At 42.2% G+C, this 17891-nt stretch overlaps 3 protein-coding genes, 1 long non-coding RNA gene and 1 pseudogene across 5 annotated transcripts; 1 reads left to right on the top strand and 4 right to left on the bottom strand.

Annotated features, from left to right (window-relative positions):
- Nucleotides 1-880: 880 nt before the first annotated feature.
- LOC148397674 (uncharacterized) lies at nt 881-10404 on the bottom strand. The gene is made up of 3 exons (XR_015858648.1): nt 10186-10404; nt 7333-7395; nt 881-1777 (listed from the first exon to the last, which is right to left on the bottom strand). It is a non-coding gene; the product is annotated as an uncharacterized LOC148397674 (long non-coding RNA).
- On the top strand, nt 4549-7179 carry xbp1 (X-box binding protein 1). Its single transcript, XM_088376501.1, has 5 exons — nt 4549-4892; nt 5354-5450; nt 5584-5735; nt 5843-5948; nt 6120-7179. The coding sequence occupies exons 1-5, from the start codon at nt 4663-4665 to the stop codon at nt 6669-6671; spliced, it is 1137 nt and encodes a 378-aa protein (XP_088232627.1). The 5' UTR covers nt 4549-4662; the 3' UTR covers nt 6672-7179.
- A 374-nt stretch (nt 10405-10778) lies between the features above and the next one.
- Nucleotides 10779-13240, bottom strand: LOC148397673 (uncharacterized). Of its 2 annotated transcripts, none has more exons than XM_088376486.1 (3): nt 12919-13240; nt 12317-12565; nt 10779-12089 (listed from the first exon to the last, which is right to left on the bottom strand). In XM_088376486.1, exons 1-3 carry the CDS (start codon nt 13094-13096, stop codon nt 11383-11385), a joined length of 1134 nt encoding a protein of 377 aa, XP_088232612.1. In that variant the 5' UTR covers nt 13097-13240; the 3' UTR covers nt 10779-11382. The 2 variants fall into 2 exon arrangements, with proteins under 2 accessions (XP_088232612.1, XP_088232611.1); XM_088376485.1 differs by having other exon boundaries at nt 10779-12092; nt 12919-13236.
- Nucleotides 13241-13312: 72 nt separating this feature from the next.
- On the bottom strand, nt 13313-15218 carry LOC148397672 (uncharacterized; annotated as a pseudogene).
- A 69-nt stretch (nt 15219-15287) lies between these two features.
- Nucleotides 15288-17542, bottom strand: LOC148397671 (uncharacterized). Its single transcript, XM_088376489.1, has 2 exons — nt 17182-17542; nt 15288-16675 (listed from the first exon to the last, which is right to left on the bottom strand). Exons 1-2 carry the CDS (start codon nt 17300-17302, stop codon nt 15759-15761), a joined length of 1038 nt encoding a protein of 345 aa, XP_088232615.1. The 5' UTR covers nt 17303-17542; the 3' UTR covers nt 15288-15758.
- Between the last annotated feature and the right edge of the window lie 349 nt (nt 17543-17891).

The raw sequence follows: 17891 nt of genomic DNA, 5'->3' as shown, positions 1-17891 counted from the left end.
CCTTTGGCCCCGCCCCCTTTCATGCTCAAATGCCAGTACAGTAATCCCTTGTTTATCACGGATAATTGGTTCCAAAGACCACCCGCGATAAGTGAAATCCGCAAAGTACGATCACCAACAAGAAGGACTGGGCAGGCTAACGAGTTAGCGGAAAGATGCTAATTCGCGATCATGCCAATACGTGAAAACGGACTTCTAAAGGAATGTAAACGAACATTTGGAGCAATACTACATTGTCCTAAAAGTTAGACACGTTTCCTCAATTTAGAAGTTTTATTTTGACTTTTGTTGTATGTTTTTGGTTGTTGTTGTTGTTGTTGTTGTTGTTGTTGTTGTTGTTGTTGTTGTTGTTTAAAATCCACGATGTAGTGAAGCCGCGATAAACGAAACGCAAAGTAGCAAGGGATCACTGTAGTCGGATTGTTAAGGGGGGTACTCAGTCGGGAGGTCACCGGGACAGAAGTTTAACTTGGTCGGTTCAATTGCTGTTTGTAATAAAGATAGTTTTTACAAGAGATGTAATATTTTTGAAATACTAATAGCCTCAACATATCTGATATGTTATTAGCACCCTTGAAAATGGCTTAAAAGAAATTGGCCCTTCAAACAACCAAGTCAGATGACTTGCTCCATTTTTGCTCCTCTTATTTATGATGTTATTTGTTTATTATTTATTCATCACTCTTATTTATTCATTGTTTGTGCCTTCTTGTTTTTATTTTCTGCGTTGTTTACTTGTACGTATATTGTGTACTATGTCTTGTCACCGTGGGATAGTGGGAACGTAATTTCGATCTCTTTGTGTGTCTTGGCATGTGAAGAAGTTGACAATAAAGCAGACTTTGACTTGTGTGGCAGAGTTTAAGATGGCACTCTTCGCTTTGGCTGTCGCTATTCCAAACATTTGATGTAATTCATCTTTTTCGTAATGCTATAAGAACGTTTTATGAATAATCCCATCACTGAGCACAGTCGACTTCACTTTTTGGGGTAACACTGCCATCTACTGCACGTCTGAATAGGACACAATTGTTGCAACAACAAACACTTATTGCCCAATGTTTTGATCATCGTTGCCAACTCAAATTCTCTCTATCAATGCTAGGCTAAGCTTGAGTTGAACAAATTTTCAAGCTCAATTTTCTCGATGAAATACTAAAACTGACTTTTGGCTTGCGGTATTAACGCTAAAATAGGCTAAGCTAACTGGCACACTCAGTGATCATCTCTTCTACCTATGATTGATGTCAGAAAACGTTCCCAGTGGTAAACATGCAGCACACCACAATGTCATCATGAGAAAGGTATCTAACATCATCAACCCGGGGAGCTCCAATACTGCGTCCTCCATCCTGCCCTAATTGCTTGATGTCATGACATGCGTCCTCGTGAGAGGCCCCTTCTTCATCATCCTCATCTTCATCACCATGATTCTGGCTTCAAATATAAGCTCAGTTGCAACAATGAGTCAATTGAGCACGTACTGTCCTCAAAAGAAAAGTGGTCAAGGGTACTTTTCTGTATATTAATCAACACAGCCACCTTTTAACAAAACATAGCTACTGTCCAGGACGTACAGGCTAGCCTGCATGCGTAAAAATGATGAGAGTGATTTATGCCTGGGCTTTCTTACATGGATTGTCTTTTAAGAATGCAAAATTTAATACATTAAGATGATTGTTGTTGATTATCAGCGGCAGCAACATCAATGGCGACCCCAGTCATGCAGGTGGCAGTGAGAAAGTGGTCTTGAGGAGGAGGCACAAATTGCTGTGGTCTCAGAGGGGGAGAGAAAATGGAGCAATTTGTTATTGTTAGCGCCATATTAATTGTTGCAGTTGCTAACTTCAAGCACTCGAGGGCAACATGAGACTGCATCACATACAGTACAACTTGCCTTCCTTCGTTAGTAAAACTGTCATGCCAGCTCCACCATCTAGAAATTTCCTTATCAACTTTGTAAATAATATATGATAAAATCCTTTTTTTCCCTTTATTTTATGAGAACAGACTAATAGATGCTCATGATGTTTGTTTTGTCTTGTTTTTTTCCCCCTGCCCTGTTTTGGATCTGTTGCCCTAGGGAAGCAAGTCCATGACAAGGCCTTTTATTATTTTCTAAATGTCCTACTCTGTGCATTAAAAGAAACAAGATTTCAGAGACCGTTGCCCAAAGATACTGTCCTCTTGCAGCCGACCCCCCCTCTTGCCTGCCCTGTAGTAAAATTCGTGTTGAGCAAAAATGAATGCATGGTTGATTAAAATATGATATGTGCATTTGCGCCATTTGCCCATGCATACACACACACGCAATAGCCGTGGGAAGCCTGCAGGCCCAGCCAACAACATCCTCGTACATTGTGGGTGGGGGGCGGAGTGTGAAATGTTGGGAGAAGTAGGGTAAACCAAATATGCCCCAACCCCCAAATTTCTCCAGTCCCAGGGCGTTGCCACTGCTACACAAACTGCTGTGGTTTAAACATGCTTGACCTGACTTTTGTTTACAGAGAGGCAGGCTGTGTGTTTTATGCCTCTTTATTCAAATCAACAGGTTTGTGTCAACGTAAAAATGATTTTCAAAACTTTGCGCCCCCCCCCATTAGTTACAATTTCATGTATTGTTACACTGCCTACCAGTCAGCTGTAGAATAGATTTGAGAATCCTGCTACTGGTCTGTGAATCGTTGAATGTTTTGTGGCCTAGAAACATTAAATAAATGCTAATTGATGAACTATCCATACTTATGTGCTCATTCGTTAGCATTTTATCACTTAGAGACATCCATGAGAAATACAAAACTTTTTCCAAAGTGAAATAACGGAAACAATTAAAGAGTCACTAATCAGCATTTAATGTGTCAGATATGTCCTATGGGTTATTTTATAATAGTTTAAATGTAAATTTGGCAGTGCTACTAGTTAAAATATTTAAAGTTGCCCTGAGGCATGAGCGCAACAAATGAGTTGTTTTAGTGTGTCACGGGACAGAGAATAAAACATATCAGACGTCATAAGAGATGAAAACAATTCTGTACTTGGAGTTCAGGATTTTAAAAATACTTCATAGTACATCAAACGGCAATGTTTCGCTGCCATTAGCTCGACCGGCAATCCTCAAAGCTTTGAAAGCTTTGTGGACTTTGTGCCTTTATGGCCTTGCAAGTGCGTTCTCACAGCAAACTGTTAACAAGTTAGTCCAACTGTGCTCAAAACTAAGAAAAAAAAAACATTGACATTTTGTTGTTATTTGTACTGTGAAAAGATGGCAAACAAACACATCAAATTGTTACAAATATTCTCCCTTTCTAATTGGTATTATTGTGTTTATTGTTGACTGGATTTTTTTGTACAGAATTGTTACAGTATTGTTGACTGTTATCCTTATACACGCTGTATATGTAGCTTTTTTTCATATAGTGCAAATTCCACTTTGTATTTACCAGGTTTTGGTATTATTCATTGTAGCTGGTAGCTATGTATTTATTTACTATTATTGCTATTTCATTTGTATGTGTGTGTTACTAGTGTATGGTATACTTAACTAAGTTGGGCGCTTTTTTCAATGCTAGGCTTTGTGATTTTTGCATGGTTTTAAATATCAAATATATGTTTAACTTGGATGTGCTGTTTAATTATACTTTACTTTTTTTGTTAATGTTTGTAATTGCTTTTGGAATTAATGTTTGTAATTTCAGATTTGTTTCTTTTGTCTTGAATGTTTACTATTTTCTTAGAACATTTTTAGGATCAATTTGGTACTGGTTTTATTTGACTCTTTCTGAATGATGTATGTATTTTAATGAATTTGTTATCTGGTACGTTGATTGCTTGTGCGAAGACTCACTTCAGTGGCATAAAATGGTTCCTCATCAGCCTTGAAACGGTTGATACTGCAGCAGCTGTGTTTCACACTATGACTAAGGGACTTTACTTCATTCCACTGCACTCGAGCGGAGCAAACATTGTGACAAAGTGCTCACTTCCCTGTTAAATGTTCGGCCTCGTACAAGTGGACTGAATCCAAAGCTCTGCAAACTTGCCAGCTTGCTTTAAGTGTTTGTTTTCAAATGGCAGGCATACTTTTATCTTACTGAGCCTCGAACAACTTCATGCCTTTACACAGAGCATTTATATTTTGTCAATGTGTTTCTTAATGATGAATGTGTGTGTTTATTTTAAACTCTTTGTTATAATATGTATGTTTCCTTTTGATCTACATTTTTCACAGCGTGCTTGGCCACCTGTCCAAGAAAGAAGGATGATGCACTTTTGAGCCCCCCCTCACCCCGCAATAGCTTGCATCATTTTGGTCTAAATCCGCTACACCAGATGAAAGCACTGTTTCCTGCACACAAAAAACGCTTAGATAAACAGGATCAAAGGAGGTTTTTTGTCATTTTTATGATTGGGGACAAGATTTGTTTACGCCCTTTGTAAAAGGATGAAACTTAGAATGCAAATGAGGTAAGCATCTTGTCCAATCACAGACCGTAGCTCAGTGACGTCCACGTCTTTCCAGCCTATCAGGCATCAACACGATAGAGGAAAGATCGCCACACTGCGACTCTGTCTGTTAGAAGAAGAGAAGCACCGTGGCCGTAATAGAAATTTGGGCCATCAATTATTTGTGTGGTTGGAGACAGAGGAGGATATCGTGCCGACATGGTGGTGGTAACATCAACGAGCGGAGGCGCCCACAAACTGCTTCTCATCTCCGGGAAGCAGAGGGGCGGCACGTCGACGGCGAGTTTCGGCCGACCCATCTCGGTCGTCCTGCCGTCCTCCTCGAGCCAAGCGTCGTCGGACTCCGAGTCAAGCAGCTCGGCGGTGCCGCCGGTGCGCAAAAGACAGCGGCTCACACACTTGAGTCCCGAGGAGAAGGCACTGAGAAGGTTTGCTTTGAAGACATCTACTTTAGTTTGTGTCAAATAAACATGTGGGTCAGGCGCAGTCCTATAATGTTGATAAAAAACACAAAATGGCGGTGATTTTTAGCCCAAGCCTAATAAAGTAATGCCCTCTTGTTTCTTGCGTTTTTATTCAAGATGTCGTAATTTGTCATTCTTAACCAAAGCCCACACATTGGCTTTCAATACTTATGGATTTGTATTTGTCTGGCCCTTTGCTTAATCTGTTGAGAATTTATTTAGCTTGGTGATCGAGGTGTTTTTAAACCGTATGCCTCTGCTTGTGTCAATTGGACTTTGAAAACTTGCTTATCTGGCTGGCCACGGTGAATCCGCCTTGCGGGACTTTGACGTGCCTGCGTGGCAGGAACATGGCTGACTGGAGTGATTCCGCAGCACGGCGGAAAGAATGCTCTCACTTATTCTCTTCACTCTCCTCCTTACAGGAAACTGAAAAACAGAGTTGCGGCTCAGACTGCCAGGGACAGGAAAAAAGCCAAAATGGGCGAACTGGAGCAGCAGGTCCTGGAGTTGGAGCTTGAGGTATTTTCTTTTGGCGTTGGTTGCAATTATGTATGCAGCTTGTCAGTTTAATTACCCGCTTGGCTTACTTTGGTGTGTCACCTCTATCCAGAGCGAGCAGGACAAACTTGTATTCTCATCTGCATTTTTGCAGAACAAAAAGCTTCAAATTGAAAACCAGCTCCTCCGGGAAAAAAACAACGGCCTGCTTACTGAAAATGATGGGCTGAAGCACAGACTTAATTTGGACGCCTTTGACTCAAAGGAGAAGGTGCGACTCTTGAGTGCAAGCAAGGTTGACAATTCGCAACATAACACAAATCAATCTCTCCTTCATGCCCCCTTTTTTATGGTTCAGGTGTTGGTGTCCAATGGGAATGACTCAAGTTTGGGAATCGGGTTTTCTGAGTCAGCAGCACTCAGGCTACGTGTGCCTCTGCAGCAGGTGCAGACCCAGCAGTTCCTAAACCTGAAAACGTCCCAATGGATACAGATGGTCCTGATGCTGCAGACAATGAGGTAAGTGTGCGCCATGCACCTCAAATCACAGCAAAAGGTTCCAGTAGTTTTGGCAGTTTCAATAGAAAGCCTGTAACGCGCTCTCACAAAACACAAACTTGAACTCTTCCAACGCAATCTAAAATCAAACTTGGATTACCCTAAACCCCCCCCCCCCCCCCTTCTCGCCAGTCTGATCTGTTCCTGGGCATTCTGGACATCTTTGACCCGGAGCATTTCATTCAGTCCTGCGAGCAGCCGTCATTGCTCCTGGTCAGCGGAGGCGATCCACTACCCACCGCCGCACCTGCGCCTCTGGGGACCCCATCAATCAAGCTGGAGACCCTTAATGGACTGATACAATTGGATCACATTTACACCAAGCCAGCAGAGGTGGCCACGGAAGATGTCAAGGAAAGCGACAACAACCTGACCGCTTCCTTTTCCGTCGCCGAGGTGGTGGTGTCGGAGGACGACGTCTGCATCAAAGACGAGCCGGAGGAAGCGGTCATCCCTACACAAATGGACGACTTCCTCTGCCATGCTGATGCTGCAGCCGCCGCCTTCTCACCCGCCCTCGGCGGCCTGGATAAGGAAGCCTGCCTGGCAGACGCCTACAGCGACTCTGGATACGAGTGCTCCCTCTCCCCTTTGAGCAACATGTCGTCGTCCCCGCTATGCTCCGGCAGCCCCTGGGACGACATATTTGCCACTGAACTCTTCCCCCAGCTCATTAGCGTGTGAACGCACTCACAATTGGCCATAACAAACGTATTCAACGTGTATCGCTGGTGCCGAGCTTAAACCTCCTGTTACAATTGTTTTTTTTTTTTTTAAATAGTCGGTCCACACACGTGGGTTGAATGTCTGAAACGGTTAACAGCTGAAACAACACATGCCGTTTTGGGGGTCTCTGGAAAAGTGATCATTTTGGAGGTTGCAAACGTTCCGCCCGACGCCAGCGATATATTAGTGCTAACGTCACCTGTTGGTGTTTCTGGCCAAGCACACTATATCTCCCTTTCACTTTACAGCAGGTCTGTAGCGCTCACCATGCCGCAATGGCTCATGGGAGATGGAGTTCGCTTTTAGATTGCTATCCAGTATTGTATTGGGGGGGGGGGGGGGTCATTTAAATATGAAATACTATTTATTTGTGTATTCTGCTTTTGGGTCGCTGTATACAAACAAGTTTCAAAATGTTGCCAACTTTCCTTGCAAGTCTCCAATAAAAAATAACTTCTGTGTTGCATTTTTTCGTCTTGTTTTCATCACTGCATCATGAACATTCAGATTTTTAAAATAGATTTAATGAAGTACGTTATTGGTTATAAATGAATATCACTTTTGTACCATGTTTTTTTTTAACACTTTTCTAGTGAGTAACTTAAAAATAATTTCTTACTGTATTTTTGGTGTAATCTGGTCCTGCTTGTGTGAGGTGATGTGCTGGCATTTGGACTTTTTCCTGTATAGGGAAAAAGTGACTTATTTTCTGGCAAATAACAAATAGACATAATTAAAAGGTCACATTCAATGAATTACCCAAATAATGACCACCGCTGCACTGAAACAGTGGTTTATTCAATCCAAAGTTTAATTGAACAAATGTAGTGGCAAGTTTGCAAAATGCAATATTTATCTTGGCACGCTTCCTCTTGCCTTTCGTAAGTCACTTCTGGGAAGGAGGCCGGCTTGTGTTACATAACACGGTTACAATAACAAAACATGATACGTGTCAGTCAAATGAGAAGAAACAAGGCTTAGTTTCAGCATTGTTGCTGTCAACTATCTTGTAGCTTTTACCCTCTCAGGTCGGGTGGGCCGCCCGATTAAGATTTGACGTGCTGGTGCCTCTTCCCCCTCCGGAGTGAACGTTACGTGCCGTGACCAGGGCAGGGGAGCAAAACGCTCTCACAAGCTCATTTTAAAGGGGACGTACGTCAAGGTGACCTTCATTCAAATAGTTCAATTGGATCGAGTCACTGCAAAAAACAATTGAGAAAACTTTTGCGAGCTGCCTCTTTCTGACACACGCGCACACACACACGTTTTAAGCTCAGTCTGTTTTGATTCCAATATTATTGAACATGTTCAGTTTTATCCTAACCTTCCAAAAGTTTATATTAAACTTGACCTGACCTTAACTGTTAACAAAATGCCAAATATCCAAACTATTTATAAACTACATTCAGTTATTTATTTATGTATTTATTTATTTTTGCTCCACTCTGGCGGAGCTTGAAGGGAAAAAATAATGACCTCTTTCTGATGATTCATGAGATAGTTCAAGCGGACAGGTCGCCACATGTACAGGAAATGAAACCATAGTAACTGGGGTCTTGCGTAATACGTGACGCACTTCCATTCAGCATCACCCCAGAAGCCCTCAGCGTGTCTTGCTTTGCCTTCATCGAGGCTTTCACATTCCACATTCTTGGAAGAAGCGGAAATGGTCTCTTGGACACTATTAGATTGTGTACCTAATGAAGTGTCCTGCTCAGAATTTTTATTCGCCAAGTTTGAGCGTGCCAAACAAGGAATTTGACTTCGGTACAGATGGGTTGCGTCTCGCAATTGTCTTGGTGACAATGTTCCACCACAATACGTTGGCGAACAAGAATAACAGATTTGTTTCTTACTCTTAGTTTGTTAGGGACTGTCCCGCGTCTGTAAACAAACACAGTGCAGCTTAGCCTCTGCTTTTGGCAGTGCAGCATCTGAATAAAAGCGGTATTCGAAGTGTGTTTGTGCCATAATCATAAAACAAGGAGCATTGTTGCTTTATTATGCCGCACATAAATGTGTTTAAGCTCAAACTGAACTATTTGGAAATGAGTTGAGATGATTTATCATGCGGCTTTTTGGCAAGGTCCTCTTTAAGTCAATTAATTGCAGTGTACACAAGTAGGACCCAACGTTTGAATTTGAAGAAAGAGTCAAAGGACTCGGAGGAGCAAGTCAGCTCACGCGGCTAAACGGCCATCCGTCGGCCAATTTGTTCCAATCGTCAGTTTGTGGCGTATACATTTACCTCGCGGCTATTTCGCTCAGCGTGGCAGCTTTTTCGTGGAGCTCGTGTGACAAGTCGCGGTGAACCCGGCCGGGCGAGCGAGCTGACATTTGTCACGACGACAAAGATAAGCCCGCAAATGCAAAATGAATGAACGCACAAATCTGATTTGGTTACGCTTGAGTGGCGGAATATACTACGATGCAAGTGCAGCACGTTTCCTTGAGTGTTTACATTGGGGCAGAGGAGTTGGACCTCTGCACAAACATTGCTCGCCCTGTGTTCGTTCAAAAGCATTGCAACATGTTGGATAAGATCAAAAGTCAATATTGGAGTTTTTCTCATAAGCCGCAGAAGGAACAGAGTTAAATGAGAGCACGACAACTCCACATGGCTTCTTCATAAGGCATCATGAAGCCATGCGGGGTTGCCGTCCTTCACCAAAAGAAATACATGTTCATTATGACTGTGTTTTATAATGGTTTAAAAGAGTTTTGTTTGATTTTTTTTTCTTCCATCATTACGTTTCTTTTCTGCAGTTTCTCTATTTTTGTTTTTATATTATGTGAATTTTCTGAGGGTTTTTAACATTATTTTCTGATGGGTTTTTTGATCCCAAAAAAGTTTAAACTTTAATCTTTCATGGTATTGATTCAGTTTTGTCTAATTCTTTGTAAATCTTTTTTTAAACAGTATTTCATGCATTAATGAGCAGACATTTTATTTTCAAATGTTTTTGACTTTATGCTTTGTATTTTTTTCCCAATACGTATTAAATATATTTAAAATTCTGATCATTTTATCCGTTTTTTACTATTATTTGTACATATACATTTGTGTTTTAAGACCCCATTTGATTCTATTGCATTGGCTTGGTTCAGAACGTGCAAGTGTACCTTTGTAAATAAACTTGACTTAATTTGTCTAATATTTCCACTGTTGTTGAATATTTTTGAATAAGTCTCGACATATTTGTCATTTAGAATTTCCCCCACAATTAGTTTCTAATGTATTTTTCTACTATCTGTGCATTTTTTAAATACAATACTTCATATTTGTAGAGCTATTTATTTATGTGTTTTAGCATTGCTTTAGTTCTAGTGTGTGTGTGTGTGTGTGCGTACCTATGTTTTGGCTCATGGCACAACCAATTTCATTTTCATTAAAAGGTCATTCCGTTTTAGGTCAACAACAATTTGTGTATAAAAAAAACAACAACAGTCAAAACAAAGTAAAAGTACTCACCTTTCTATTGATGATGCGTGAAGGCAGTGAGTCAACTCTTTGTCCAACACTTCATGACCCAACAAGTGCAGAAAAAAGTTAATTGTAGTAATAATAAAATACAGCACATGTATATGGCGCTTTACTGGACACTCGGAGACGCTTAAAAGTGGATGGATACATTTATTTTATTCATGCACACAAACATGAGGTAGTGGTAAACTAGCCACAGCTGCTCTGGCAATTGGCTAGCGATGAATGCAGGTTGTCTGTCCTATAGCGCCCCCTGCAGGGAAACTCTGAGTAGACTACGTATACGTTCTAAAACAACATTAAAATTGCCGTCAGTGGGCGCAATTAATTGCCCCCTTACCAAATCTTTCAACATTTTTATTCTTTCTACACTTGATATCGTTCTGCCCTTTTAAAGTAAAAATAAGTGGACGTCCTTTTTCTTCTTCGGCGGTAGTTCACCAGCGCTCGAGAAGCTGTAACGTCATACGGACGCCATCTTGAGACGGTATTGAGGACGGGCTCAACGGTAGGAACAGACGAAAAAAAAAAAAAACGTACAAAGTCAGACTCCAAATAATGACCTCTAACGCCAAGAGACACAAATTTGACATTTTATTCGTTCCTAAAATTAAATATTCCAATAGTACAATAAAACGTAATACATGAACCTAATTAATGTATATTAAAGGTAACATGTCACACCCCAGACATGATTTATCAAGTTTCTTAAAGTTTTTTTTCTTCTCTATGACATCTGACTATACTACATACATATATTATATGCCATAATACATTTTCGCAAAGAATTTCCTACTTCGACTGTTTAAAATTAATTTAGTAATGTAGAAAGTAGCCCCTGAAGTTAGGAGAATTGGTGAAGGAAAATAAATATTGATGTCGTGTCGTCATGGACCGCATTACCCTCACATTGGCGTCAATGACATAAAACATTGAAGCGGTTCAAAAATATGTTTCAATACTTGATGGCAGTTGGAAGACAAACAAAGCAAACCGTAAATAAAGCGGAACTTCTTTTGAATATCACTCATTTGTTTTCATTTTTCCTATGATTTAAACAATCTTACAGGGTTACAACTCAAATGTTCGTCCAATTGCTGGATCATAGCCTAAATGGGCAGGACGACGTTTATTCACCATTGCATCGTTTTTGTTCTCGAGCTGTTTTGACCTTAAACGGGACCATTAGAAGGCCTTGTGCGTTTTCATGTGCGACACCATGTTAGCCTCGACACAGAACCTCCTGCCGCAAAGCGGGCACGGAAAGTCTTTTCCTGTCGTGTGTATCCGCATGTGTGTCACCATGGTGCCCTCTTGAGGGAAGGTTTTGTCGCAAATGGAACAGGTGAAAGTTTTTTCCAACGCGTGTGCTTTCATGTGCCATTCCAGCGTCACCTTCTGGGAGAATGGCTTATCGCAAAAGGAACAATGCAAGGAGTCTTGTCTGTGCGAGTGGATGTGATCGCTTAAATTTGTCTTGCAGGAAAATCTTTTGGCACAAATCAGGCAGACCAAAGGTCCATCAACGGTGTGTGTCACCGCATGCGCAATCAAAGCAACATTTGAACTAAACCTTTGGCCGCAGACGCAGCAGCTCGCAGCGTTGTCCCCACCGTGTTTCCTCATGTGTGCTGCCAGGTGAATCTTTCGAAAGAATCTGTGACCGCAAACCGAGCAGCTTAACAGTTTCTTCCTGGTGCGGGTGCTGGCGTGCGACTGCACGCATGCTGTCGGAGCGCCATGATGGAGCGGTAACCAGTCGGGCGAATTGTCATCATCTTCGCACTTCACGAGGGGGGAGCTTAGCAGCAAGTTGCTGCTGCTGGAATCCTCCTCTTCCTCTTTAACGTGGGAAGGCTGGCGATGCTCCAATCGGGAGCTCCCCGCATATTCTTCTGTCAGGCACAAGAAACAAGAGTCACACTGTCCCAACCCTTAACGAGGAAGTCAGCGTAAACGTTTCCTTTACAAATGTATGTTTTTACAGCGTACAGTGAGGCACTAAAACGAATCATCGGCTTTGTACAGTACTACAGCACTGCATGACACGTCTATGTGACCTAAATAATTTTGTTTTCGAAGTTGTCAGTTTGTTTGTCAGTTTGCCGCCTCATCTCACCTTCAGAGTCGGTACCGCTCCTTAAAAGTTCACCAGTGTCGTCACTGTCGGACAACGGAGCGAACAGGTGGTCTCCTTTGGTCTCTGTCATCATACGTTGCGACTCAGTCCGCTCTTCTTCGCTTTTCATGGGGACATCTGCCTCCTGTTCTCTAACGTGGAGGGGCTGCGGATGCTCCAAACTGGTGGTGTCCCCCTGTAGCCGAGGGGAAAGTTCTTGTCCTTGGTGACTGATCGGTAGCTGGACGTCTGCAGGGCACAAGCAACACAAACACAGCTGAGATCACGTGATTGTCTGTTTGGTCCGAATAAGAGCAATCGAGCGCCTATCCGCTCATTTTAGGAACCGCCGTATCGTCACGAGGGTCGCGGATGCGCCGGAGCCTTTCCCGGAACTCTGGGCGTTAGGCGCGGTAGACCCAGAACTGGTCCATTTGTTCTTTTTAATGACTTTGTTTTCATGACTAGTACGATCCATCGTTTGGTCATGAACAGAATTAATTAAATCCCCCTTTTCTATCCATGTATTTCATATCGTTGATTGTCCATACCTCAAAGTAGCTAAACTGAGTCAATAGATATCTGCGACTATTTGAACGCACCTTGGATGTGCGACACCGGTTGTGTCTTGGAAATAGCTTCGAGTTGTCGTCGTTGTCGCTCGGTCTCCTCTCGCGCTCGACAAAGTTGCGCCTCGTATGTGGCAATCGTTTTTTCAAACAGTTCAAATATTTCGTCGGCGGCTGCAATTAGTCGCTGCCTTACCAACGCTTGTAACATTCTTAATGATTATTTTTTTCTTTGCTACTCGAATTTGCTTGTATTTTTTTATTTTTTGCTTCGTCGAGAGTAAACGCACACTTGTGCCCTGTTCTTCTTCGGTGATGGATTTTTCTTCTTCGGTGGTGGACGCCGCTACAGCCAGATCGCAGCAGGATGGAAGAATAAAATTATTATGATATTATTTTGATAAGACGTGTGTGTTGATACCTTTACATTTGACGTGCACATTTTAAGAGCACACAAAAGTCCAACAGAACAATGCCCGTCTCGTCCTTCTGCTCCCCCTCAACCCAAAAGGCGTGTCCCGTGGCAGCAATCTTGCCTCAAGAGCGAAAAGAGCTCAAAAGTTGAGCGGTGGTCGTGTTTATTTTCAAAGCGAGACATACACAATACGTTGAACAACACAGCATTCATGTTGCGGAACAACCAAAAGGTCAAGGGGTATACTGTGTGGGGAAAGTCAATATTGTCTCTTAAAGTCAAGTTAAAGTCCCAATGATCATCGTCACACACACATCTGGGTGTGGTGAAATTTGTCCTCGGCATTTAACCCATCCCTACGTGATTTTGATCCATCCCGTGGGGGTGAGGGGAGCAGTGAGCAGCAGCGATGCCGCGCTCGGGAATCATTTGGTGATCTTACCATCAAATCAGTTCGTCACATACACAATTATTTAACCCCACTTTGATTTGACGAGGCTTCATCACAAACAGCAAAATGTGATTTATGAAGAGATGATGCCTCTGTCATTTAAGCTGCTTGGACCACATACAGTGTGCTTGATGTTTTTGCACACAGTTTATGATACTTTTTTTGGTAAATGGTACCATTTACATGCAAAAAAAACAAAACCTACTTGTGGGATACTTGTTTGTGTCTCTGAACGTGCGCGTTCAAATTAGTCTTAAATGCAAAGCTTGTACCGCAAAGTGAACATGAGAACAATTTCTCTCCGGTGTGCGTTGCTGTGTGCGCAATCAAAGTCACTTTGAGGAGAAAGCCTTTGCCGCAAATCGAGCAACTGAAAGGTTTTTCTCCCATGTGCGACTTCATGTGCACGTTCAAATTGCTCTTTTGGGAGAAGCTTCTCTCGCAAACGGAGCAACTGAAAGGTTTTTCTCCCGTGCGCAACTGCATGTGCACGTTCAAATGGCTCTTGTGGGAGAAGCTTCTCTCGCAAACGGAGCAACTGAAAGGTTTTTCCCCGGTGTGTATCCTCATGTGTGTCACTATGGTGGCCTTACGCGTGAAGGTTTTGCCGCAAATTGAGCACGTGAAGGGTCTTTCGCCGGTATGCGTTTTCCTGTGCGTCATCATATTCACCTTTAGAGTGAATCTTTTTCCACAAACGGAGCAACTAAAAGTTTTCTCTTGGTGTGTGTGCACATGTGATCGTTCAAGTTACTCCTGTAGGAATAACTTTTCCCGCAAACCCAGCACGTGAAAGGTCTTTCTTTATGTTTGCCGTCATTTTCACAGTCTGCCTTGCTCTTTGAGGGTTGTTTCTTGTCGTCGACGTGCGGCAGCGGCGCTAAGAGTTTGTCCGGTGATGAAACACGTTGATGACGCGGCAACGTCTCGGGTGGTTTATCTTCATCTTCGCTCTTCACAACGATGACAGTCAGGGCCGCCTCCTTCTTCACTTCCTTCTTTTTAACATGGAGGGGCTGTGGAGCCTCTTCTTAGTCTGTATAAGATGGGGGGATTGTGGACCTGCCCGGTCCAAACTGGAGCTTCCTCCCTCAAGTTCCTCTAGACCAGCAATCGGCTGCTGAATAGCTGCAAAAATGCAAATAACACCATCGTGTTACAGTTGTTTCGGCTTCCTGTGATATTTTGTGAAACTCATCTTTAATTTTCCTTGACAGTTTTTTTTTTTTCTTGTTGATTGAAGCATGCATTGTTTTGCATATCAGAAGTGTATGTATATATTCATTACACTGTGTAGGATGACATTTTTGTCATTTAGAAAATTTGCTACACAAAGTATTGTTTTAAGGGAGCTGGAACGGAATAATGGCATCTCAATGTGACAATGAAGGCCAACAGCTTGTTCTCGAGACGAGGCAAACTTCCGATAGGTTCTTCTTTGATGGTGGTTTGAACGCGGTCGATCATGAGCCGTGTGAGACGTGCGCCATCTCGTGGCAAACCTGCAGTACTTAACTCAAGAGTGCAGGCGGAGAGCGCTGTTGCCGTGTTTATTGCAAATAAAATGAACAAACTAAACACAAAGTGTCACTTATGGCGGTACGTATAAAGATAAAACCAAAATATTTTGCAGATTTTTCACTGAATCCCTACACCCCAAAATTCGATTTTATTGGTTGACTTCCACCATCTTTTTCAGGTATCATAAATGAGGACAGAGCCATGAAACAAAATATTATTTGCCAATAATTCAAATAAATCACCAAATAGATACAACGTGCAATTTGTTTTTTTTTTTCACTTCCACTTATTTATATGTGGAGCAATACACACCACATGACAATAAATGAAAAAATAAAAATAATAAAAAAAGTGAAAAAGAGCAAAATAAAAAGCATCAGCATCATATGAGATGAACAATAAACTACTGAGCATATTTAAATTTATGAGAACTTCAACGGCGATTTTAAAAACATACAAAGTTGACTTGAAACACAACTATCAATTTTAATTTAAAACATTCTGAGTGTCATTTAGACCCGTGTGTGATCTCATGTGTTTAATCATGTTCACCTTCCGCGTGAACCTCTGACCACAAACAGAGCAGCTAAAAGGTTTTTCTCCACTGTGCGTTCTCATGTGCAATACCATAATGGACTTCAGGTAGAATCTCTTGTCGCAAACCGAACAACTGAAGGACTTTTCCTCTTTGTGCGTGCGCATGTGTATATTTAAGTTGCTTTTATAAGAAAAGGCTTTCCCGCACACCGAACAAGAGAATGACTTCTCTCCGGTGTGCGTCGTCATATGGGCGATCAAAGCTACTTTCTGAATAAAGCCTTCGCTGCACACCGAACAACTGAAGGGCTTCTCTGCGTTGTGTGTCTGCATGTGCGCGTTTAGACTGCTCTGGTAAGAGTAACTCTTACCACACACAGAGCACGCAAAGGATTTCTTCCCGGTGTGTGTGGCGACATGCGCAATCAGTGCCACCTTTCGGACAAATTTGGCGCTGCAAACAGAACAAGCAAAGTGTTTTTCACCCGTGTGCGTCCGCGTGTGACGCGTCAAACTGCACCTGTACGCATAGCTCTTGCCGCAGACCGAGCAGTTGAAGCGTCCTTTGCCCGTCCCGTTTTCTGAGAGTTTGTCGTCATCTGTAATGTTGGTATCTGCGATGTCGCCGCGACGGGACAGCGGGGAACTTCCGCAACGGTCGTCTCTCGGGCTATGGCCACGAAGATGTGACAACTCAGGTAGGGCGTTTTCGGCATCTTCAGCCTTAACTACCACGACGGTCAGTGGGAACTCATCCTCTTCCTCTTTGACATTGATGGGCTGCGCATCGTTCTCGTCATTAACATGAGGGCGCTGCGGATCTTCAACTTCTTCTTTGACTCGACAATTAATTCGATGTTGGGCATCTGTAGGACACAAGTTTTAAAAGGAACCAAAAAATTATGAATTAGAAAACATTCTGATGAGAAGTGCAATGACAGGAAACATAAAAAGACCCCATACAAATCAAAACATTACTGTATGACATATACAACATGGAAAGATAGAGATATATTATAACCTAATGATGCACAATGTAAATAAATAACTTGGGGCAATGAACCACATGCTGCTTCACCAAGTGACAAGGTTTTTCACCTGGAGTCTGGCTTACAGCAATTTTCCTGTTACGGAACAAATAAACATAGCGAAGAAACACATTTTCTTTAGTTTTATTTCGAGTAACAGTAAATAAGTACCGCAACGGCTAGTAGTGAATTGCATTCCGCGCCTTTGCACTGTGCAATCTCTCTTTGTAAATGGGTCCTCCACAGTAGGGAAAGGTTTGTTTATCTACCGGTGTAATAGGAAATTACAATACGACGCGCAAACGATGTATTGCGGTTGTAGAACGCTAGGAATGAAACATTACCATCGATGTGTAGCACAACTGGAGTCTTGGAAACAGGTTCCGGATGTCGTTGTTTCTCTTCGTTCTCCTTTCTTACTTGACAAAGTTCTTCCTTATCCGCTTCGTCCAACTCTTTCCACATTCTTTGAGGTTTTGCGTGCAAAATGGTTTGCTAGATGATACCAAAGCGCCGTTGTTCAGGAACCTTTTTCAAATGACGATTGCCGTCACAGCGTTTCGCCACGCCTGTTGTTGTTCAACAGAGTTTTATTTGTTATTCGAACACTCGATTGCATTTAGCTTAAGTATGACTTGGAGATTGAGTGTGATAAATCAAGGAAGGTTTCTAAACGTTTGCCGCTATATCATGGCGGGGGGGGGGGGCGTTCTGCTATTAGTCATACCGCGCAAGCGCACAACAGACTGCCATCTTGGAAATCTACGGCACGTCTTTGTGGACAGAACACGAGAAGCTAACGCGCAGGCCTCGGGGTATGTTCAGAACAGTGAATAACAAATATGAAAACATACGCTGCAAATGAAACAAAGTGCTGTGCATAAACTCAAACATGAGAATAATATCATACAAATATTGGTGACATAAAAATATGGATGGTGTCCCTAAATACCCAAAAAATTGAAGGGGGAAAATCTTTTTTTGAAAAGGTAAAAAGCATTTTAAAAAATGGTCATATTAGTTTAATTTATTTAATCCGCAGAATAAAATAGGA

Source organism: Syngnathus floridae, chromosome 5, assembly GCF_059516105.1.
Source record: "Syngnathus floridae isolate MCC-2025c chromosome 5, RoL_Sflo_1.0, whole genome shotgun sequence".
In the NCBI taxonomy this organism is placed as follows: domain Eukaryota; kingdom Metazoa; phylum Chordata; class Actinopteri; order Syngnathiformes; family Syngnathidae; genus Syngnathus; species Syngnathus floridae.
Note: the sequence above shows the minus strand (reverse complement) of the source record. Positions and strands in the feature narration are given on the sequence as shown.

Bases quoted from the DNA above. Each gene is read 5' to 3' on its own strand.
- xbp1 (XM_088376501.1), top strand. From the start codon at position 4,663: ATGGTGGTGGTAACATCAACGAGCGGAGGCGCCCACAAACTGCTTCTC. The intron at 5,451-5,583 runs GTATTTTCTTTT...GCATTTTTGCAG, and splicing joins TCCTGGAGTTGGAGCTTGAG to AACAAAAAGCTTCAAATTGA. The intron at 5,736-5,842 runs GCAACATAACAC...TTTCTGAGTCAG, and splicing joins GCAAGCAAGGTTGACAATTC to CAGCACTCAGGCTACGTGTG.
- LOC148397673 (XM_088376485.1), bottom strand. From the start codon at position 13,096: ATGTTACAAGCGTTGGTAAGGCAGCGACTAATTGCAGCCGCCGACGAA. The intron at 12,566-12,918 runs GTGCGTTCAAAT...TGTGCCCTGCAG, and splicing joins ACCGGTGTCGCACATCCAAG to ACGTCCAGCTACCGATCAGT. The intron at 12,093-12,316 runs GTGAGATGAGGC...TGTGCCTGACAG, and splicing joins GAGCGGTACCGACTCTGAAG to AAGAATATGCGGGGAGCTCC.
- LOC148397671 (XM_088376489.1), bottom strand. From the start codon at position 17,302: ATGTGGAAAGAGTTGGACGAAGCGGATAAGGAAGAACTTTGTCAAGTA. The intron at 16,676-17,181 runs GTAATGTTTCAT...TGTGTCCTACAG, and splicing joins AGTTGTGCTACACATCGATG to ATGCCCAACATCGAATTAAT.